This window comes from Xyrauchen texanus, chromosome 12, assembly GCF_025860055.1.
Source record: "Xyrauchen texanus isolate HMW12.3.18 chromosome 12, RBS_HiC_50CHRs, whole genome shotgun sequence".
In the NCBI taxonomy this organism is placed as follows: Eukaryota; Metazoa; Chordata; class Actinopteri; order Cypriniformes; family Catostomidae; genus Xyrauchen; species Xyrauchen texanus.
The window spans coordinates 5,178,468-5,202,829 of record NC_068287.1 but is presented as its reverse complement, the minus strand read 5'-3'; the positions used below and the strand labels follow the sequence as shown (position 1 = coordinate 5,202,829).

Below are 24,362 nucleotides of genomic sequence, written 5' to 3'. Positions count from 1 at the left end.
GATTCATGTGATAACGGTCTACTAATATGTTAACAAACTTATCTGGAACTCACGATTCTGAATTGTGCAAGTATTACTAGGAAATTAACATTAGTATTAGACAATTAGATAAGTATTACAGAATTACACACATTAAGAAAATTAATTAAATCACATGAGAGAAGTAGGACTGAGCTCCAAATAGACATTAAAGATATAGGGAGCCCCTAACCTAACACTTTGCCTAACCTTAACTGTGAGTGACCCAGCAACAATGGGTTTTTTTATTTTCTGGATCATTTCTATAAAAATCAGCTTAAAACTTCTCAAACAATTATAATAGACTCTCGTTAGAAAAAGTAAATGGGATACTGCAACAGTTGCTAAAATAGAATTGGTTAGAAATGCTTTTAAAGCAGGGCTTAGGGAAGGGTCAAATTGTGCCACTAGCGTCACCGAACAGAATTGAAGAAAAACATTCGCTATGTCAGAATATCCATACTATATAGTATGCCAAAAACAGTATGCCAATGGAGTAGTATGTCCGAATCCTCAATATTCATAAAACAGTATGTGAGAAATACCCGGACAACCTACTGTTTCCTGCGAGATTCTGAAGTCTGGATTGACTGGACACTTTACAATCCCATAATCCACCTGAAGCCGAGGAGATGTCATGTTGAAATGCTGGATTTTACCCTTTGCACTTGCAATCAAACCAGTGTGTTTACACTAGGCTGGGCTAAGAGATGTACGATCAAACCGGTGTGATCAGCATTCGTGTTGCTGTTTACTAGCAAAAGAGGGACTGGAGCGGTTGTCATAATGAACCAGCTGCTCAAATAGTCTTTTCAACATCACAAAATCTTTATTTTTATATGTTACAAACATTCAAACAATCACTAAATAAAGGTTTAAAGCCATTACCATTGGAGCGCACTGACTGGATGCAGCGATATGGCTATGTTCCCTATCCGTCACTCACTCGACGTTGTGTCGATGAGTTGACACTAGGGGTCACCCAGACATCTCTGATCTTTGAGAAAAGGCTAATGAGAATTGGATTGTGGGATTTGCAATGACACTCCTCCGGACAATAGGGTATAAAAGGAGTGCCGCTTGCAAACACGCACTCAGATTTCATCTTCGGAGCCGAGCAGACACATTCACTGAGCTGAATCCTTCCTGCCATTCCATTCATCTCTACCTCTTGCTGAAGTTTCTTGATCTACGGTGCATTACAGCGGTTCTCCCCATCACACACTACACTTCCGCCTTGCACGCCGTGGCGCTCCTGCAGGTGCACCAAGCCAAGACATTTAGAGAACTACACGAAGGTAGTCCTGATCAAAGTCTAATCAGGAGCTGCGCTCTGCGACCAACTTCGCCCAGTTTCCTTGATGCCCCCATCTCCCAGGTTGGACTGTTTGGCGAAAACGTTGTAGACTTCGTCCAGCAGTTTTCAACATTATGAAAGCAGACGGAGGCCATACAACATATCCTGTCCTGGAGGAGCCACAGACTCCACACTTCGTCTACTCGTCGCCCTGGGCATCCCCCTGCGGTGGCAACACCAGCTCATTCTGGAACCGGGCCTCCCGCTTCCGCGCGCCCAGCCGTGGCACAAATCCACCTCGATGTGATGGTCCCACAGGCTTCGAGGATGAAGATCTTCCTCCCCTGTCCCAGGATGTTCCGGCAGCATTCACAAGGAGCCAGGTAAGTGCGTTGATGTCTCTAGACTCAGCACCTCGGGCTCTCCCCCGTCGCGAGGCCCAGTCCGCTGGTACGTCCGATGTGGTAGTTCCATTGGTCTCTCTCGCACGGAGCTTGGGGCTGTGGCTCGCGCTCCCCAACCCTCTCGATGACAGCGCGCCTCACCAATGAGCACAGTTGGTGCTGCACTGTCTGCATGCGTTCAGACAGAATACGCTGGTCCCACTGAAATCCTTTCAGAGGCTACTGGGGCATATGGCATCCTCAGTGACGGTCATGCCGCTTGGGTTGATGCATATGAGACCACTTCAGCACTGGCTACAGACTCGAGTCGAGAGACAAGTATGGCGCCACGGCACATACCTTGTTCTCGTCACGCAGGTTTGTCACCGTCTTTTCAGTCCCTGGTCAGACCTAGCGTTCCTACGGACAGGAGTCCCCTAGGCCAGGTCCCCAGGCATGTCGTGGTTACGACAGATGCCTCCCAGCGTGGCCCTTGGATCGGCCCGCGACTGCATTGGCACATCAACTGCCTCGAGTTGGAGCTGTGCGTGTGTGGGTGTGCGTGTGTGCGTCATCATTTCGCAGGGGGCATGCCTTAGCAAGCACATATACAAAAGGTTGATACAGAGATTAGCGTGGCAATTTTTCCTTTTTCACAAATAATAGCTTATTCTGTTATATTTCTCACAAAAAGCACCATGTTAATACAATTGTTGTTTATTTATTTTCAGACATGGTCTGTGATAACCCCATGTTTATGACATATGTCATAGTAAAACCATGGTATTTTTTAAAGTACCTTGGAGTACCATGACAGTATCATGAAATATGAACATGATCAATCATTCAGTACCATGGCATTACCCTGGAAATGGGGTGCATGGTGCAGCGGCGCAATGAAAAGATGTGAGCGCAAGGCTACAGGGTCCTTGAATAAGTCATGTCAAGTCAAGCCAATTTTATTTGTATAGCGCCTTTCACAACACACATCGTTTCAAAGCAGCTTTACAGAATATCAGCATTAACAGACGATAAAATTGTAATGTCTATAAAGTCATGAATCATCATTGTGTAATTTAGATAAAATACGATTTTTAATAGTGTTTTAAAAATAATTAAATGATAATTGTATTAATAACCCCAGTGAGCAAGATGTAGGCGACTGTGGCAAGGAACACAAAACTCCATAAGATGTAGATTAATGGAGAAAAATAACCTTGGGAGAATAATGTATAACATGCAAGTGAGGGCAGTTTCTGGTGCCCCCCTAGGGAGTTTGTGCCGTACGCTTGCACCCCAGCTGCCCCCGTTCTGTGTACGTCAGTGCCAGGTGTGATTGTGTGTGTGAGAGATTTCTTATAAAATATGGCCAGTTGTATACTGTATACGAAATATTGTAATTACTGTTGTAAAAGGAAAAATATATATATTAAAATGACATTATTTTGCAGCAAGTTAGCAATTTAGCAGTGTTTAACCACCAACACAGTATAAGAGACATGCCATGGCAATACTTAAACAAGTCATGTTTGATTGAGCAGCAATATAAGTGATCAAATGAAGCATGCTGTTTCCTGCTGCATGCAGGGGAGTTAGACAGGAAGTGAATAAGTGGTAAATAGTGTAGAAGTGTAATGGGCCTTTACTGACCTTATGATGGAGACATAAATGTGAACGTTTGGTGACTCATAATGCTCCACCCAAGATAAGATGTCAAAAAAACCAGGCAGTAGATGACTGATGCAAGACACGACCACAGGCAACATCAGCAAACGCAAAGGATCATCTTCCTTAACAGAGCTCACCTATATGTGAGGCAGGCATGCACATACAATATATATTATTTCAAATAAAGTTTTCACAGAAACTATGGCAGATAAGATAAGGCTTATTCTCAGGAAATGGTGCATGAAATTTGGTTTTTCATTTGTAAAATGGAGAAATTTCACAGCATAACAGGTTTGAAAAGGACAAAGCAAGTGACAAAGACATTTTCTCAGAATATGCATGAGGCTGATATTTTAATTTCAATAAAGCACAAATATTTTTTTATTTTATATCATGCAGATTTTGTTATATTCTGATGAGAAAAATAAAAGGTTTGTTTTTTAGTTTAAAAATGTATTTTCTATTTCAGACTAAACACAGTTAAATTTATCAAATAATGTGACTAGATTAAATATCTGTGAATTTTCCTGTTAAATAGGATAAATTAGCAAGTTCACTTCCACACATTGTTTGACGTTTTTGTACATCGAAGAATTTAGCTTTTCGAAAACGCTCTCCCAATTGGATAAATTTGAAAACAGCGTCATGTTCGCATTGTAGTGTGGACAGGGATATAGATATTTTTTAAAAACTGTGATGTATTTGTTGTCATGTGACCCAGTCATGTGACCCATTCAACCCAAAACAATCAAGATGATGGCCCATTTTGTAGTGGTGTTGTTGTGTCTGATATCCACTTTGATAACATTGTTAAAGATAAATGGTATTTTGTACAACCTTTACATTGCATTCCTTCAAAGGCGATGGGAAGTTTATTTGGAATTGCTGTCTGGCAGCGGATCACAATTGTGTTTCAGATTGTACATGGAAATGCCTCCGGGCTTATGTTTCTTTTTCTTTTTTCACATGCTCAGTAAGGGGGTTTTAGCATTTTCAGACATTTGAGTGTGGACAAGCAACTTATGGAAAACATTTGGCACATTGTTGGCATCATTTGGACAGAGAGCATTTCAAAAACGAAAACACCATTTTCAAATGTATCCAAATTAGTGTGGCTGTAGTCCAAGTCAGTTTCAGCATGCACTTAGACCAGTGATGGGTAATTTACTCAAAAAAAGTAATCCACTACAATTAATTAATTACTTCTCTAAAATTGTAATCAGATTAATTTACTAATTACTTCCTCAAGTAATCACATTACTAATTACTTTCATTTTAAGTTACTTTCTAAAATGCTTTCCACAGAAAAGTTTGTTTTTCCACTCAACAAATTCAAAATAATGTCTGTATTTCCTTTTTTTGCATTGTTGCACATGAGTCATACACTCAGCAAATCTAATTTATCCCTTACAGTGACTCTTTAGAAGGCTCATGCTTTCATAGAAACGTCCACATATGTGCATAATTTATGTTTTAAATGTAGTCTACATAAATAATACTACTTTAGTGTAAACCAAGTAATGTACTTAAAAGTAATGAACTTTATTGAAAGTCAGTAACTGTAATCTGATTACAAGATTTTAAAATGATATGCGTTACGGCCCGATATACATTGAACATTCTGATACTTGCCACACAGCTGTGTGAGGCGTTTAGAAGTAAAACATTTTTTTTGTTTATTGTAATTAACATTTTTGATAGATTACTTCATTAAATAAAGAAGAGCAAAACATATACATGGAATCAACATTTAAACCACATAACCACCCCTTCCCCTCCCAATCTCCAACCCCACCCTGACCCCCAACAAACATCCCTGTGGTCACATATGAGTATATACTCATGATTATAGACAAACACACAAAGTCCAGCAACGTCAGATATCCGCCCCATTTCTAACCCCTTAAAAGAATCTGTCTGGCGATCATGATGCTGGCTAGGACCCAACTCTTTATGTGTCTATTCTCAATGTCGATGACTGCCCCATCGCCCAAAATACAGAGCCTGGGGCAAAATGTAACCTGAGTGGCCAATACATCACACACAAGACTCAAGAACCTTCAACCAAAACTCCTGGATCTTAACACACCCCCAAAGACATGGGTTATGTATCCATCCTCTGATTGACATCGCAGCAGGTGGGTGTGTCTTTAAGAACAAGCCTATACAATTAAGAGGGGGTACAATAGAATCTATGTAAAATCTTGAATTGCATAAGATGCATCCTTGCATCTCTAGTTTCAGACTTGATGTTTTTTTTAGAATCCTAGCCCACTCTCCCTCCTCCAATACCAAGTTTAAATCTTTCTTCCATAATCTCTTGATAGAAGTTTAAGCTCCGTCACCCAGACTCTGAATTAGCAGGCAGTAATTCACTGATGCCTCATGACCTTCTCAAAAAGCAGTAATCACCACTCGCAGAGTATCTGCTGCTTTAGGGAGGTGTATGCTACTACCAAAAATAGTACAGAGCAGGTGGCACAGCTGTAAATATATAAGAAATGAGATCTGGGAATCCGAAAATGTTGAATAAGATTTTTAAAGGATCTCAACACTTCGCTCTTATTTAGGACACCAAGTGTATTAACCTCTCTCACAACCCAGTCTAACCAGCAGAAAGGGGACTTATTAATACATAATTTGGGGTTAAGACATAAGTTTGAGGCAACATTTAAATAAATGTAATTTAATTTAACTTCGCCGGTTAGTTTGATAGAAAGGCTTTGCCATGGCGAAATAGGGGCAAGAACTTCCTGTTCAATACAAAATTAGGGAGTGGCTGTCTCAGGTGGAAGCGTCCAATGAGTCAAATGTCTGTGACAGAACACATAGTAATAAAACAAATCTTGGGAAGGCCTAGCCCACCTTTGTCAATCGGCCTATGCAACTTACTGAAATGTAATCTGGGACATTTCCCATTCCAAATAAATCAAATTGTTTGAAAAAAGAGAGGGGGACATCTATTTAGAGTGACTGTAGCAGGTAGTTTAATTTTGGAATACAATTCATTTTAATAACATTAACCTTCCCTATCATCGATAAATGTAATGAAGCCCACCTGCCCACATCGCTCGAAAACCTTTTAAATAAAGGGTCAAAATGAACTCTTTCACACAAATTTGCTTGGAATAAAATACCCAAATATTTAATGCCCTGTTTGGGCCACTGAAAGGCACCTGGCTGAAAAGCTGTTATCGGGCAGTACGCTGTCAGAGTCAAAGCTTCAAATTTAGACAAATTAACTCTGTATCCTAAGTTAATATTAGGACATAGAATTAATAATTCTGTGGAGGCAGGGCATAGATCTAGAAGGGTCAGAATTGTGAGACAGAATTACACAACAGAGCGTAATCTGTAAAACAAACAGATTTTTATCCCACCAAAAGCCAAAAGGTGGGATAAATACAAAGACATGTAGATTCATCCACAACTGTTTCGAAGGTGTGTTACTCCACAAAACAAACTCCAGCCGCTAGATGGACCCAGCACAAAAAGAAACAAAACAGGCACTCAGTTTCCTTGAACAGTCAAGTGAATGTTCAGTGAGTCGGGCCCACTCGGCTATTACACAAGAGCAACAAGTACCTTAATCACTCCAATGATTGCAAGAAATATTCCAGAAAACGAACTCCAACCAATAGGAGGCAAAAGAACATATAACGTACAGGTTCATCCACAAACTGCTCCGAAGGATTGTTATTCCACAAAACATACTCCAGCCGCTAGGCGGAACCAGCACAAAGTAGGCGCTCAGTTCCTCATACGAACAAGTGAATGTACAGTGAGTCAGGTCCACTCGGCTGCATAGACAGTATCAAACAATAACTTATTCCATTGACTTTATAAAGGACATCGCTAGCTGTGGGCATGTAAATATTTTGCGTCCATCCTTAGTATCTCTTCACAATTTGGCCTCATGTTACACCTACTGATGGCATGGACCACTGGCAGTAAGAAGGTGTTTAGCAGCCGGTTAGAGGTTTTCCTAAAAGTTCACCCAGACGAGCTGTTCTGAAACACTGAAAAGAATGCAAAAACACCTTCTTTTTGGCTAACTTTTGTTCCACATTACATCATACCTGTTCGTTCTTCGATTTCATATGAAGTACATTTGGGGCAATTAGATTATGGTAACAGATCCAACAATGACCTTGACAGTTAATAAAACCACTCCATTATGTAGACATTTACTTCTAATGAACGTGCTTGGCTTGGCCACTTAATTCCAGTGAAGACAAATCATAATGGTACAACATATAGTGACATTCTGCAGAACTGTGTCCTTCCAACAGTTTGTGGAGGGTAACTGTCTGTTCTTGCAAGGCATTGCCCCTGTGCACAAATTGAGATCCATAGAGAAATGTTTTCCTGAGTCTGGTGTGGAAGAAGTTGACTGGACAGCACAAAGTCCAAATATGAACCCCACTGAACACCTTTGGGACGAGTTGGATGCTGACTGCAAGCCAGGCACCAATGCCCGACACCAGTGTCTGACCTTACTGATGCTCTTGTGTCTGAATGGGAGCAACAAAAAAAAATCTAGTGGAAAGCCCTCAAAGGAGAGTGGAAGCTGTTAAGGAAGTCCAACTTCCTATTAATGGTTTTGAATGTAAAATTTCAACTTATGGGAGTTTTATTTGGATATCCACATATTTTTTACCATATAGTGAGTAAGCCGTCCACATAAAAAATATTTTAAGATGTCGAGTTTAATATGTCATTAAGAAATGTGTAGAAAATGGCCAAGCAGAGAACACAGTTTGCAGATGCACAAAGCTGTTTGTACATGATGAGGTTGCAGAAGTGTGTGCACTAAACCGGATGTGACTGGTCTGAAGCGCCACTAATTGTATGATTTCTTTAGTAATAAGCTTTCCGCTACCAACGCAGAGCACCACAGTCTCAAATAGACACATATCTGAAAATAAGCCTTTGCTCAATGAATATAAAAATGAATATAGTCTGACCTGGTTAATATCATGACAGAAGTAGTAAACAGCCAGCATGCACAAAGCTATGCTAAGTAGGCAAATGGTCCATGCTAGTGTGTGTATAGCTAACAAGCCCAGTGTTGACCTCATATTTCCCTTCTTTTTAGTGCAGCTGAGCTCCGACAGCATCTCCTAAAACACAAACAAAAGCACAGAGTCTGTAGTTTGACATTTCGGCATAACTATAGTCGCACCAAATGGAACTTTCTGGAAGTCAACCTGCGTTCAGCTTACTTGAAAAAATGGCAATGATTATGAAAAGCAATCTCTGCACTCTCTGGAAAAAAGTACCTGTTTAAGGTACAAGGGCCGTCAATGGGGTGGTACATTCAAGGGGATGTTTTCTGTGCCTCTAGTTAAAATGTATAACTCAAATTGTGTACAGAATTGTATATAAGGTAGCAGTGATGGTCTTGTATCTTTTTTAGAGAGTGTTTACAGATCTTTAAAGTTTAAAAAATTGTTCACCCAAAAATGAAAATTCTCTCATCATTTACTCACCCTCATGCCATCCCAGATGTGTATGACTTTCTTTCTTCTGCTGAACACAAACGAAGATTTTTAAAAGATTATCTCAGCTCTGTAGGTTCACACAATGCAAGTGAATGGTGATCAGGCCTTTGAAGCTCCAAGGACATAAAGTCAGTGTAAAAATAATCCATATGACTCCAGTGGTTAAACAATGTCTTCCAAAGTGATATAATAGGTGTGGGTGAGAAACAGATTCATATTTAAGTAATTATATCTATTTATGTCATTTCCACTCTCACTTTCATGTTCTTTTTCTTTTGTTTTTGTCAATTATTTGGCAACCCACACCTATCATATCACTTCTGAAGATATAGATTTAACAACTGGAGTCTTCAAAATTTTCATCTTCATTGGTGTTAAGCAGAAAACAAATGTAATCTGGGATGGCATGAGGGTGAGTAAATGATGAGAACTTTTATTTTTAGGTGAACTAATCCTTTAGAAATAGTAGATAGGAGTTTTTTTTTTTTTTGGAACATAATGGTTGATAGCTGATCCAAGATGGCTTACATAACGGGTTTTCAAACTTTTTGATGCCAAGGACCCTCAAATATATTGATCCCATTGTGGGGACCCCTTCGTAAAATATACAGGTAGCTATACCTGGGGTAGCTATGCCCCCTCTTTCCAAAACCCTGCACTCCAAAGCTACCAAATTAGTTTTATTGAGACCAATATCATGCAGAAACAGCAAAAATAGTAAAATAGCGCCCTCAACTGACAACTGTTATGAGCAACATGGCATAAAAATGTCTTTAAGCCTCAATAATTTGCTGCAACTACAATGCATTGGTTGATGTAAAAGTCATACGCTTTCTTACAAATTAATTTGTACGCATTGCTACAAAGTTGCCACCTAGAGGTATTGTGATGTATTCTCAATAACTATGTTGCAACAGACCAATTTAACAGCGTGAGAAAAATTGTAACTGTGATATTATAAATAAAACATGGTCTTTGATAAATTAATTAATTGCCTTTTACATTGTCATTGTTTTAAATGTTGTTTTTATTCAATTACAATAACATATATAAATATTTTACATATCTAATATAAAAATTACATTTAGTAAAACGATTTGTTTTTCTGCAGACTTCCAAATGCTCCCGAGTGGAAACCTGGTCTCCTGACCCCAGTTTGAAAACCCCTGGCTTATAGATGGATTATCAGCCAGTAGAGACACAGACCATATGTTTGATCATATCAGACCAGCAACAACTCTGCTTTCACATAAACCAGCTTAAAATTGGCATGACCTGGTTATTCCAGCAATGACCATGGTAAAAATGGTCTACCAACTGAGCCAGGTCCATTTTACACAAAAATTCAAAAATATGCCACTTTTGATTTCTTTGTCATTTGTATTACTCATCATAATGATTCTCATTACTGTAATAGCGTGAAAAATACTGTAAAACAATATTTTTTTAAAACCAAAAATAAAGGCAGCACATCAAATACTACCATAATGTAGAAACACTTTATAATTTAATATTTCATTGCTGTATTTTTCACCACATCTGCTGTTAGTTTCTCTAGGTGTGATCTGAATCAAAGTGCGAGACGCTATCAACAACACAAGGCTTCATTGACTTCTCTTTTCTACTCTAATGACATGTTACTTTCATATGCTCTTTAAACCTTACACATTTGCATCGCATATGTGACCTGCAATTTTTTTACACTAGCTAGTATGTTGACCACAATTAGAACAGAAAATGTGCAAAAATGTGTGTTTCTTCAAACATTAAAATGAGTGAAATGATGCACAATCATCAGCTCACAAGGTATAACTGCCAGGGATTTTTAGTTTTTTTGTTTAGTTTTGTTTTGTTTGTCCTTGTACACTTTTGGGACAAAATTGTGGTGGAAACAATTGAGGGCAACTGATATAATTTTCACACAATAAATACTTAAAGGGATAATTCAACCAAAAATGAAAATGTTGTCTTTGTTTACTCACCTCTGTGTTGTTATAACACTGTATCTTTCTTTTTCTGAACACAAAGGGAGAAACCGTGAAAATATGATGTGCTCAGTGATGTCATAGAATGGCAGTTTATAGTGACCACCTCATCAAGCTTCAAAAGGACACAAAAGTATAATTCAGAAGTCTAATAAATGATTCCATGATACTCATGATTGTTATAAAAGTATACAATAAGGTCTGGTGGGAAACAAACCAAAATTTTATGTATTATTTAATGAAAATGTTCACTGACCATTGATCTTCTGTTCACATTCATGATAGGGCATGAGAGCAAGAATTCACGCAGTCCCCTCGCGACATTGGGGCATTCAAGCAAAAATCTGTTCGCAAAAATTTGCAAAAAATCTAAAAACATGTCCACCACAGCAATAATGACAAAAGAACACAACACAGCTGGATACAAAGAGAGAACTGAATTTATTAAACATGTCTGACGAGTTTGTAGGAGAAGAATTGATGCAATTCTATGCCCAGCCTTATTTACATTTACATTTACATTTATTCATTTGGCAGACGCTGGTTAGGACAACAACTCTGATTAACATAGATAAGATATATTTTATCGCATGTTGTTTGCTGTCAGGTTAGGACAAGGTGTGACAGTGGCTGCCTTTAGCCTCATCTATGTTTATGTTTGATTTCCAAGTACTCCGAAAAATAAGGGTGTGCATAGAAATGCATCAATTCTTCAGCTACAAACTCTTCAGACATGTTTAGTAAATTCTATTCTCTGTTTTGTGTGCAGCTGTGTTGTGTTCTGATGTCACTATCGCTGTGGGGGACTTGTTTTTAGATCAACAAAACAAGTTTTCTAATGAACGCCCCAATGTCGCAAGGGGGCTGCGTGAACTGCTCTCATGCTTCTTTTGAAGCTTGAATCTTTTGGTCACTATAAACTGCCAATGCATGACATCACTTAGCACAACATTTTGTAAACAATGACTGAATTAAAATTTTTGGGTTAACTATATCTTTAAATGATTTAAAGTTAAATGTTTAAGTAATATTTCTATGATGGACTTTCAAATGTTTGGGCCAGGGACAATGGTGAAATTATAAAATCTACACAGAAAAGACATTTGATAAGTACCAAAAGTTTTTAAAGGTTTTCTGACAGTTTTAATATGGGACATAAAAGTGCCTGTAACTGAAGAAATACCTTTGAATTCAATTTGCCCTTGCATCACATATCGCAGTGCAATTATTGGTGTTCTCCAGCATACAATCCTACCATGAATTAAATAATATATTTCTACAAACCTTCAGCTGATTACAGATGTTCACTGACTGCAGTTTAACAGATCTTTTCCTGCTCACTTTAAAGTCCCATGAGCTGAACACCTTCAAAGCCAGGAAACCAGTAGACTTGAATAAGTGGAAACTCTTCCCAAATGATTCAGACATGCTACAAGAGAAACAAAAGTTGATTCGGTCAAAAGGCAAGTGATGATGTAAAACTGAATTGACTCAAATTGTGAATTACAGAGAAAGAGAAACAAACCTGTACACTAGCATTACACAGGTGATAAACAGGCCTATTCCAATGGTAAATATATACGCCAGAGGAATGTTGTAATTTTCAGGACACATCATCATTGTATTTTCAGCTCTGCAGTTTCCGCTTGTGGAGTTGGAATAGTAACCGTAAAACATACCAGAGTCTTTAAGAATACCCTGTTTAGGAAGAAAGAAATCATTTATATCAGTATTTTTGATTAAGCAATCTTTAAGCAAGATAGTAACACTTATATTCATTTTAATCTCATTTGGCATTTTATAACAAGTATTCCGTAAACAATATATGATTGGATCAGTCAACATGAGCACACTGATAATTCATCATATCAAATCTATTTGCCCAACTTAAAAAAATAAACCAATGTGATTAATGAGGGCTTTTAGCCCCTTTAACAGGGGGCCTTTTACCCCAAATACTTTCATTTCATTTATTGGACAGTTATTGAATAACTTTTGATTAAATCACCTTGAACAAAACTGAACATATTTCAACAGGGTCAAGGGGGATAATGTTCCCAGTTGTCCAACACTGGCAAATGGCCCTGATAAAAAGTTCCTACAAAATATGCAATCCTTACCATCCCAGTAAGCAGCCAGGGGCCTGTCAGGGCAGCTGTGGTTCTGGCTTCTGAATGAGGGGGATTTGTGATTTGTGGCAGGAACAGAAAGAGGCAGTTGATGAGGAAGAGGAGGATGTTGTAGTGTAATAGAGTTCTGAGGAAGATAAAATAAGACAGAACCCCAGTGCCAAAGCGGGCGCTGATACTTTTAAGCATACCCTGCCACAGCTGTAGTCTACCTGACCAGCCAACACACAGGACCTAAGCATCAAAAACAGGTGTGCATTCAGGTCTAACAATTATAAATAGCTTATTTTAAATATTAAACACTCCAGAAAATCTCATTTTAAAGGGGTCATGTCATGATGAATCAAACTTTCCTTGATATTTTGACATATAAGAGGTCTTTCTACAATAAACGCTACTCAACGGCTACTTTTGCATCATCGCACCCTTGGCCCTGCCCATTGGTGCTTCCGTTCGTAAACCGAGAGAGAATGAAAAGCAAGGCCTGCTGTTGCAGTAACTATTAAGTTTTTTTCCGCCTGTGTAAGGCGCATTATAATTATCACAGAAGCACATCAAATCTTAACTTGCACCAAAACGCAGAATGAGATTTTGTGGATATCACAGCGTTGCCTGCGATGCTGCCCTGATGCGACTCATGAATGCAGCTTCACGATTGCTGTAACAAAGCATATAGCCGGCAGATTAGTGTTGGAAGATTTCAATTTAAGAGATTTAATGCACATTGCAATGAATATGCAACCTATGTGGGTACTAGTAGTCTTTAAATTAGTCAAACTCCCACTTAGACTTTGGGAAATGTTTAATGTTACTTGAATTGGTGCTATATTAGTGCAATTCTATCTTTGTACTGTAGAAGTCTTTGTTTGGAAAATGTTAATAAAGAATTATATTGTTCCATATTGTTTTTGTTTCTTTCTTAAGACAGGAATAAAAGCATTTTGACAGCACAAGAATTATAAATAGTGTAAAATTTCAGCACTTTCAAAATCTGCAATTAATCACGATTAACTACAAAAAACTTATGTGATTAATTGTGATTACAAATTTTAATCGACTGACAGCACTAAATAAAACTATATATATATAAAAAAGAGCATTTCATGACCCCTTTAATATATTTATAAGTGGCACTCTCCATTTACAGGGAACAAACTGGTGTCTTATTACATTTTAAAAGCAAAAATGGCCTAAGCAATGTTGTTCTTAACATTTTCCATACAAATAAATTCATACATTAATGTCATCATAGTTTTGACAAAATCTGTTAAAAATGTATATTTAATAAACATTTTTATCTGTAAAGTTTTGTATAATTTAAACATCTGTGTAATTGTGCATACAACCTTAATGATTAAGAAACAAAATATTCCATCAAATTCTGGCACTTAAGAATCATCAAGAATCAAGAAACACCACATAATTTGGACCTTTTTCACAGTATGGGGAAGGAAATTAAATAATCTCATTCCATTTTCTCAATTTTCTCATTAATTGTAGTGTTGCTTTCATCAAACTAAACTATTCAACCCTGTTACTAAAGTTATTATATATTATATATATACGACAATGAACAAGAAGAAAAGTAATTAGTCATGTGATTACTTTATGGGAAAGTAATCAACTAAGTAATGTGATTAAAATTTTATATATAAGTTATTAGTAACTTGTTATTACTAATTTAGAGTAACTTACCCAACACTGCAAACTAGCCCCTACTGAGTGACAAAGTTAATTTAGGCTAAATCTGCAAATGTCATTCAGCCATATTTGTATCTTGTTTGGCCCAGGATTTTCTTTTGCATGTTTATTTTTGCATGTTGCTGGAAAATCATACATAATAATGCAACAAAAAATTTGCCCTGTTTTGTACCCTATTCATGCAGAGTGCCAAATATTCATCAGATAAAGTTTATTTTAATGTAACTGCCCTTAATGATGATGTGCACACAGTAAAAGTGTTTCACCTTCAAGACACTAGCTTTAACCTGATGGCAACACCAAGCTTTTTTAGCAAAAAGAGACTGTCCCGACTTCCCAACACAGGCCAGAGCTCTAATGAGACACATTTAGAAACAGAAAGCTTATATAGAGGCTGTATTCCATCAGAATTTTGATCATTTAAAGCTGAATTTTGTACCTGAGTTGACGCTTCTCAGAGATGGTAAGAGGCATTTCACGCAAGAGACGTACACATTCACCAGCAGACAAACCCTGCAGGTTCTCTAGCAACCCTTTATTTTGGGTCACTAAGACCAAAACACAAAGAAAGATGATTGAAAACGTCTCGGGTTACGTATGTAACCATTGTTCTCCGAAAAAAGCGCAACGAGATGCTGTGCTGAAAAGCGCTTTGGGAACAATCCTAGTTGTGACCGAGCTGTGAATATGTGTGTAACACGTCAATGAACATTGACTGGAATTTATAGCCTCGGCTGATGAAATCATTAGATGCACCTGTAGCCAGGCTATAAATGGATGCATCACCAGAGTGTCGTCAGATACTTCTTTTTGAAGAGCAGTCCTGGGGCATCCCAGTGCGGCAAAGAAGCGCAGCATCTCGTTCCGCTTTTTTCAGGGAACAAGGGTTACATACGTAACCCGAGACGTTCCCTTTACAAAAAGCTCCACTAGGATGCTGCGCTGAAAAGCGCTTTGGGAATGAGAGTACCCACGCTGCCGCATTCTGGCTGTCCGGAGCCCTTACGGTTGTGTAGTGTGTTCACAAGAGCGTGAGAGGCCTCAGGCATGAGTTTGAGATGTCGACACAAGGACATAAGAGTGGCGAAAACCTCCAAACTATAAAAATTGAATGAATGTGTGCGGAGGGGATAACCTGCCGCATCACACACTTGCTGCAGAGGGAGACCTCTAGCCAAGGCTTTAGAGGAGGCGAGCCCTCTGGTAGAGTGAGACTTAATACCTACTGGCGAAGCTTGACCGCGCACCTCGTAGGCCAGGCCAGTAGCGTCCCTCACTCATGTTCCACAATTCGGGCCGGGGATGAAATACAGTCCCCTGTGCCTGTGAAAGAAGGTCCTTCCTGTTCGAAATCTCCCAATGCGAGCCGTCGAGGAGAGAATTTAGTTCCGAGAACCATACCCTGTTCGGCCAGCGTGGTGCTACCAGTAGGAGGCAAGACCCTTGCTGGCGAACTCTGGCCAAGACTCCCGGGAGCAGAGAGACCGGGGAAAAAACGCATACAGAGGCATTCCGGGTGTCATTACATCCAGACCCAAGGGGGCTGGGTGACTCAGGGAGAAGTCGAGGAAACATTGCGCTGTTCATAGAGGCGAAGAGGTTCTCTTCCGCCCTGAAAAATCTCGCCCAGATTTATTCCACTACCTCAGGGTGGAGTTTCCACTCCCCCGTCAGTATTTTTTGCCTGGACAGTAAATCTTCTCCCACATACGGGCATCCAGGGATATAATCTGCTCTGAGTAACAGGAGCTGACCTGGACCCCAAGGAGAATCTGACGCATCAAAAATACAGCTGACAAGAACTTGGATCTCCCTGATGTTTTATGTTAGAGGCTACCGCTGTATTACCCACCCGCACCAAGACATGGCAGCCTGAGGAGGAAGTATTTCAGGGCCAGAAATACAGGCATCAACTCGAGACAGTGACTGTGACAACTGAGCTGACGACCCTCCTATTCCCTTTAAGTTGGACAACCACTTAAGGCCGCTACCCAGCCCGTCAGGGAAGCGTCTGTCATTAGCAGCCTGCGACAACAAGACACACCTAGAGTGGGACCCAAGGTAAAAAACTGGGGTCTGAACCACATAGAAAGGGAACGAAGCCTGCGGCGCGTAACCCTTATTAGCCCAAGGGATTTGGCCCTTGGAAGAAATCCCCTGACTTTGAGTCACAACAAAAACGGTCTCATGAGCAGAAGGTCCAGAGGGATCACCGAGGATGCAGTCACCCTGAGACCTAGAAATCGTTGATACTGATAACAGTGCAACCTTGAACTAGCCTGACTTTGCTCAGGGTGATCTGAATGGACTCAATCCTAGCAGGAGACAGTTGTGCCCGCATTGTGATTGAACTCCATACGATGCCCGACAGACAGTGTTCTGAGTGGGAGAGAGGACGCTTTTCTTGGCGTTGAGCCTCAACCCCAGAGAAACATGGAGACGATGTCCCTGTGCTGAACTGCCAGTTCCTGGAACTGCGCTAGGATCAGCCAGTCGTCTACATAATTCAGAATGCAGATGCCCCGGAGTCGCAAGGAGCCAGCGCTACATCATGCTTTGTGAATGTGCGGGTAAAAAGGGCTAGGCCGAGTGAAAGAACCTGACACTGGAAGACTTCGCCCCCGGAAGCGAACCTCAGGAACTTTCCATGTTGTGGCAGAACTTCTAAATGAAGTATAGAAGTGCGTCATAAGATCGATGGTGACCAGCCAAACGAGTTGTAGGGCTTGAAACAAGACCGTCTTGATCATCTTGGACTTGAACACCCATGGGCAGTTCAAGCTTTAAGATCTAAGCCAGACGCCACCCCTCACCTTCCATGGGAACCAGGAAGTTCTTGGTGTAATAACCTAACTCTCTCTCTGGAAGGGAAACATGTTCTATGGCCCCTTTAACCAGGAGATTTGCAGGTTTTTTTTTTTTTGCTTTTCACAGTAGACATAACAAATCCGGTTTACGGTAGTGAGAACCACGGAAGGCGGCGAGTGAATTAAATCCTGTCGCCCTTTCCTACTGTCCTTGAGACCCACAAAAAACTATGCTTCTACGCTGCCAGGATCTCTGAGATGGGTATTCAATTTTTAACACTTCCTGTTGAGGGGCTGTCGAGTGTTCCACGTCCTGAATAAATGCAGGGAGCAGTGAAAACACCCAACTCTTGATGGGAGCCTCTGCCACCCGAAACACCAAGAGGTGGCGGGAATGGAGAGGCTTTGCCGAGATACCGGGAGGGGTGAAATGGAGCATGCGCCCCGTCCCGAGGTGAGCTACCCCCTAAATCTAGGCGCAAGACCATCAGGGTTTTCTCTTTTTTGAAATTATGGTCCTGAGGGGGCTGCCGAGGGCGACGAGACTGTCCCCAATCCCTGGGAGGAGGAGCACGACTCGCCACGCTTTGCTTTTGTGACTCCCTTCTAACGGGACCGAGGCCGGTCTGGGGGGCCGAAGGACCCGCCCCCTGAGTGCGGCGAGGGAGGAACTGCCCGAAGGATTCCTCATGGCTTTTCGTCTCCAAATAGGCCAGTGGGAGAAACCGGGGCATCAAGGAGGAAAACTTTGTCCTTGTCCTTGATGCTCGAAGGGTTGAGCCAAAGGTGCCTCTCTGCGGTGACCAAGGCAGACATAGACCGGCCAATAGCACGGGCTGTTTGCTTGGTCACACGGAGAGAAAGATCTGTGGCTCGGCAAAAATCTGAAAAAGCTTGCTCGTCGAGCACAGCATCCACCCTCAGGTCGTCCAGCAGGTCAGCCTGGTCGAACTGATGAGGCGTTCCCTTCACCAGATTACTAGATAAAAATATATCCCCTAACTTGGAGGGTTTGGGGGTCTCTTTTTGGCGTGGCCAGTCCAACTGGAGTCTGGCCACCGCACGAGTAACCACATCAAGCAATTCCTCCACTGATTTTTTATCGCGGACGGAAAGCTCGGAGGCGGGTAGAGATTCGAGGTCCCCCTCATGAACTGAAGAGGCGCCGGAACGTTCTTCGAGATCATGGGAAAGACCAGCTGGGTTTGGGGAGAGAGCGAGAGAAAGGGACAAACTCGTCTCTTGCTCCTCAGCCAAATCCATGCGAGAGCCCCACGACGTAAGCGTGGGTGCTGACTCCCGGAATCAAGCGAGTTGAGTGCGAAGCACTTTGCCCGAAAGCAGATCGCAGTGCTCGCACCCGCCCCACTGCAACGCGAGAGCAGCGTGCTCCTCCCCCAAACAAACAGAGCAAAACTCATGCGTGTCCTCTTCGGCTATAGAGTGAGAACAGGGGAACACGCATCTTTGGCTTTCAGTCATTCTCTTTTTCTATAAATATATATGTAATATTTTCTGGAAAGCAGAGAAAGGAGAAAAGGTTCATGTCTGCATAACCTAACCTAACCCTAACCCTAACCCTAACTGCCTAACTAAATTCTAACTCCTAACAGAGGAAAGAAAGTTTTGACAGGCTTGTGAAACACACACACAGAATCGCTCCTAAAAAAGAGGATCTGACGACACTCTGGTGACGCATCCATTTATAGCCTGGCTACAGGTGCATCTTTCATCAGCCGAGGCAATAAATGCCATTGACATGTTACACACATATTCACAGCTTGGCCACAACTAGGATTGTTCCCAAAGCGCTTTTCAGCGCAGCATCCTATTGAAGCTTTTTGTAAAGGGAACCGCACTCAGAGTCTCACAGAAGTGGTGTGGAGTTGACATGAATATTTGCTATATTTTATTGAAAACTATTCAAAAGCATTTTGCTCATTCTTTTGTAATTATTATGGATGCAGCTTTTATTAATTTATATTATTGAGAGACTACATGGAATATATGTACTTATTGTTAGGAATTCCTTACATAGCCCCCCCTCAACAAAATGGCAGTGAAGATGGCAGGTGGATTCTGGGAAGTGTAGTTCTAAACAATGACAAGTGAACACGAAGGCTAACCAAAAGACAAAAGTGAAAACTAAGGAATGCAAAGGTGGCAGACAAAGGGCAACAGTGAAACAAGACAAGGAATTCCTAACACTTATAAACATGCATGTGTCATACCGTAGGATAATTTATGGGAATGTTCAGAGTTCAAAACAGGTTAATCTCAATAAACAGCATTTGTGGCATAATGTTGATTACCACAAAAAAAATTATAATAAAAAAAAAACATTCAATCATTTAAAAAAGTAAATGGAACTATGAAGTGAATGGGTCCAGTCCATGAATGCTAAAATAAACACCCTTTCAAAAGTATAGCCATAAGACATAAACATTAAATGTGTTAACATGATTTTAGTGTGATAACATTACTTACTAACATTATCTGTGTAAATTTAAATCCAATATTTCAACTTTTGAGGGTGTTAATATTGAGGGTGTTTTTAAAGATTTACTGTTTCAGTGGAATACTCAAAATGAAAGGCTTATGACCCAACAGAAATAAAAATGGATGGTCTAGTGGTTGCATTTACATTTAAATTTAGCAGATGCTTTTATCCAAAGCAACTTAGAAATGAGGAACAAAGCAAGCAATTATTTGTCATACAAAGTTCAACAACATCTGCCAAGCTCTCAAGGTGTTTGGAGCAATATAGGTGCTAGCGCAAAAGAGAGAGAAGTATATATATATATATATATATATATATATATATAGATATAGATATATATACACACACACATACATATATGTAAATGTTCAGCTCTATAGTAAGTACAATTAGTGTGGGTTGGTTAAGTGCTTGCGGAACAGATGTGTTTTCAGCTGGTTCTTGAATGCTGAGATGTATCAGCAGATCGTGAGAAGTTTGGAAGCTCATTCCACAACAGTGGAACAGAGAAAGTGAACCATCTTGAAATAGACTTTGAACCTCTTTGTGATGGGACCACCAGGTGCCCCTCATTCATAGATTGCAGAGAGAGAGAGTTGGAGCATAGACCTGGAGAACTGAATTGAATTAAGTGGGTGCGGATCCATTTGCTGTCCTGAATGCCAGAGTCAAAGCCTTGAATCTGATGCAGGCAGCTACAAGTAGCCAGTCAATGGTATCATTGAAATGTTTGGTATTATTTTAAAGAATACTTTTTTTTATGATACAGATTATGATAAATTCTGAGACTCTCGGCCTAAGAAACTGCTGAAAAATCACAAAAAAATATTGAGCCAAAAAAAATCTTTCTTTCTTATTTTTCTGATTTTACATTATATATTAGGTGGCTCAGAATAAAAAATTTTTTTTATTTTGTTCCCAGTCATGTGAACTGTAACTGAGTAAAATTGGTTGTTGATATAACAAAGCAATCAAAAGTTATAGCATTACAAATATCATTTACCCTAGTTTCCAAAAATGTTTCCATCTCTCCAAAAGCCTCTCCAAACAAATGAAGCATAATAATTGTACATACAAACTAATTACAGATGCAAACACAACAATGACTAATAGTTTGCATAGCATGCAGACATAATTGTAGTAATAAGATTTAACAGGGTTTCATTCTGTGCGATTTGAGTCATCATTGAGTCTGTGTCATGTACTTGGCATCATCTCCTGGTGGCCATATGTAATTACAGTGATTGATCACATGACTCTCTATCCAATTAGTGGTTGCAACAATCTGAACCCAATCTGATTGGTTTAACATTACATGACGCTTCATCATTTCTGATGACGTCTTCTAATCCAGGAAAGCTAAGCGCTGCATCCGAATATCCATATTTCTCTACTATGTAGTATGCCAAAAACTGTATGTCAATGGAATAGTATGTCTGAATCTACAGTAGTCATGAAGCAATAAGCGAGAAATGCCTGGATAACCTATTTCCGGCGAGATTTTGAAGTGTGGCTCGACTGGACAATTAATGATCCTATAATCCCTTGGGAGCTGATGAGACATCATGTTCAAAACACTAGATTTAAATTAAAGGGTTAGTTCACCCAAAAATGAAAATGATCCCATAATTTACTCACGCTCAAGCCAGTAGGTGGATATATCTTTATTCTTTCAGCCAAACACAAACAATTATATAAAAAAATATCCTGGCTCGTGCGGATGGCCGTTACTGGCTGTTACCGGAAGCCAGTGATTATAGTTTATGAAGTTATAAAAATATATATTTTATAACATACCGCTTCACTTCAGAAGGTCTTTATTAACCCCCTGGAGCAGTATGGATTACTTTATTGATGGATGGATGCGCTTTTTTGGGCTTCAAAATCTAAGGTACCATTCACTCCCATTATAAAGTTTGGAAGAGCCAGGATATTTTTTAATATAACTCCGATTGTGTTTGGCTGAAAGAAGAAAGTCATATACACCTAAGATGGCTTGAGGGTGAGTAAATTATGGGATAATTTTTGTGTGAACTAACCCTTTAACGATGGTGAATCACGAGGCAGATGCCTCTAATCAACTGTAAGTTCTAGACAATAATAATTGTTCCCTTTTTCTCCCCAATTTGGAATAATCAATCCCTAGTGCACTCTAAGTCCTAGTGGTGGTGTAGTGACTCACCTCAATCTGGGTGGAGGAGGACGAATCTCAGTTGCGTCTGAGACGTCAACTCACGTATCTTATCACTTGGCTTGTTGAGCGCATTACAGCGGAGGAGGCTTCACACTATTCTCCGCGGCATCCACGCACAACTCGCCATGTACCCCACTGAGAGCGAGATCCACATTATAGCGACTACGAGGTTACCCCATGTGACTCTACCCTCCATAGCAACCGGGCCAATTTGGTTGCTTAGGAGACCTGGCTGGAGTCACTCAGCATGCCCTGGATTCAAACTTGTGACTCCAAGTGTGGTAGTCAGCATCTTTACTCGCTGACATACCCAGGCCCCCCTGAATAGTGCTTGTCAAAACCAAAGCAGAAAGTTTCTATGGCTGTTGTTATTACATCCTATATTCGGGTCACGAGATGATGCCAACATCCCCGTATGATGTATGAAATCTATTCATACTACTTGAATGCACACCTAAAAGAACAGCTGGCAGATAGGAGCATCCTTAATCAAATACTATGACAATACGCATTTTCAGACACAGCAAAGGTGTTTGTAGCCAGATAGCACATCTGAGCTAAAAGGGATCATGTTTACGTCTTGTGGATATACTATTGAAACTGTGCAAATTTTAGCATTTATGGACTGGCCTTATTCACTTCCATTGTTAGTGCCTCACTGTAACCAAGATTTTTACCTCTTGATGTTATGTGTAAACTACCCATATATCTACTATAACTGCCCACTATCATCGACATAACTGTAGAAAAAGTTTATGAGATTGTGTCTTGTATAAAGAAATTCATATAGCTCATTGTAAGTGTTTTGGTGTACTGTCACAAACCATCATTGGAGCAATCTTCCAGCCTTATAAAAGTGTCCTGCTCTGTAGAGCAGGGTGTGGTGAAGACAGTGCTGTAAGGTCGTCTTCTGCGTGTCTGGTTGGATCGGCTCTGATTTTGGGAGAGCACAGCTGTCTGACTCCATCCTGAGAATAAGAGATGTACAGTAGGTACTCATAGATATAGAAACTCCCAGATGTTCAGTGTGACGGTACTAAAATTATCTCTCACCGACAGAGCGACTTGGCATGGAGGAAAGGACCCTTTGGGTTAAAGTGGACCAGTTATTCCTCAGCAGTGAATTTGTCTGATTGGGCTCTTGGCAACTATCCTCCTCTCTCAGGTCATCTTGATTCTCATGTATCAGATCAACTACAAGCAAAATAGAGTCATTCCTCTGGATTCATTGAAAGCATTTACAGAGAAATAACACTATGTTATCTGTTTGAGTGCCTACATCTCACTCCTCTGTGGGGACTCCTAACAGCATCCAGCTTGATCAACTCTTGGGCTCCATCTCCACTCGGAACAGTTTCCATGATTAGGCCAGAGCTGCCTAGAGCTGCATGCATCAGAGCAGTGATGGGTCGTGACTCAAAAACCCACAAAATATTAGAAAAATATAGATCTTTCAAGACACATTAATCTGATTGTCATAACCATATCTAGACGATATTCAGGTTTCTAGAAATCTGAATAAGACAGCAGAATATTCTGAAATTAATATTCCATATTAATCAGAATCTGGTCATATTCTGATTATATAAGCATCATGTAAACACATTAACCGATTGTCATAACCATTTTGAGACAATATTCTGGTTTGTAGAAATCAAAATGAGCCGGCAGAATACTGTATTCCAATAATCATTTATATTCAGAACATTCCAATATTCATCAGAATTTGGTCATATTCTGATTACGTGAGCATCATGTAAACAAATTAACCTGATTGTCATAACCATTCTGAGCCAATATTCTGGATTTTAGAAATCTTATATCTTATATTTTGATATTAATTTATATTAAGAATATTCTAATATTCATCAGAATTTGGTCATATTCTGATTATATAAACACCATGCAAACACATTAAGCTGATTGTCATAACCATTTTTGACAAAATTCTGGTTTCTAGAAATCTGAATGTGACAGTAGAATACTGTATTCCAATAATAATTTATATTCAGAATATTCCAATATTCATCAGAATTTGGATATATTCTGATTATGTAAGCATCAAGTAAACAAATTAGCCTGATTGTCAACCATTTTGAGATGATATTCTGGTTTCTAGAAATCTAAATAAGACAACAGAATACTGTATTCCAATAATAATTTATATTCAGAATAT

The 24,362-nt window shown here is 39.8% G+C and overlaps 1 protein-coding gene across 1 annotated transcript in view; it reads right to left on the bottom strand.

Moving 5' to 3' along the window:
• LOC127652894 (transmembrane channel-like protein 6) overlaps positions 1-24,362 on the bottom strand; it is a 48,389-nt gene that overhangs the window by 23,033 nt on the left and 994 nt on the right. The window contains exons 2-11 of the mRNA XM_052139331.1: positions 23,466-23,570; positions 23,240-23,380; positions 23,011-23,154; positions 15,125-15,233; positions 14,952-15,039; positions 12,976-13,218; positions 12,381-12,553; positions 12,140-12,284; positions 8,334-8,489; positions 3,349-3,503 (exon numbers count right to left, since the gene is read on the bottom strand). Of these exons, the coding sequence (XP_051995291.1) occupies positions 3,349-3,503; positions 8,334-8,489; positions 12,140-12,284; positions 12,381-12,553; positions 12,976-13,218; positions 14,952-15,039; positions 15,125-15,233; positions 23,011-23,154; positions 23,240-23,380; positions 23,466-23,547 (1,436 nt within the window). The 5' untranslated portion in view covers positions 23,548-23,570. The remainder of the gene's footprint in view (positions 1-3,348; positions 3,504-8,333; positions 8,490-12,139; positions 12,285-12,380; positions 12,554-12,975; positions 13,219-14,951; positions 15,040-15,124; positions 15,234-23,010; positions 23,155-23,239; positions 23,381-23,465; positions 23,571-24,362) is intronic.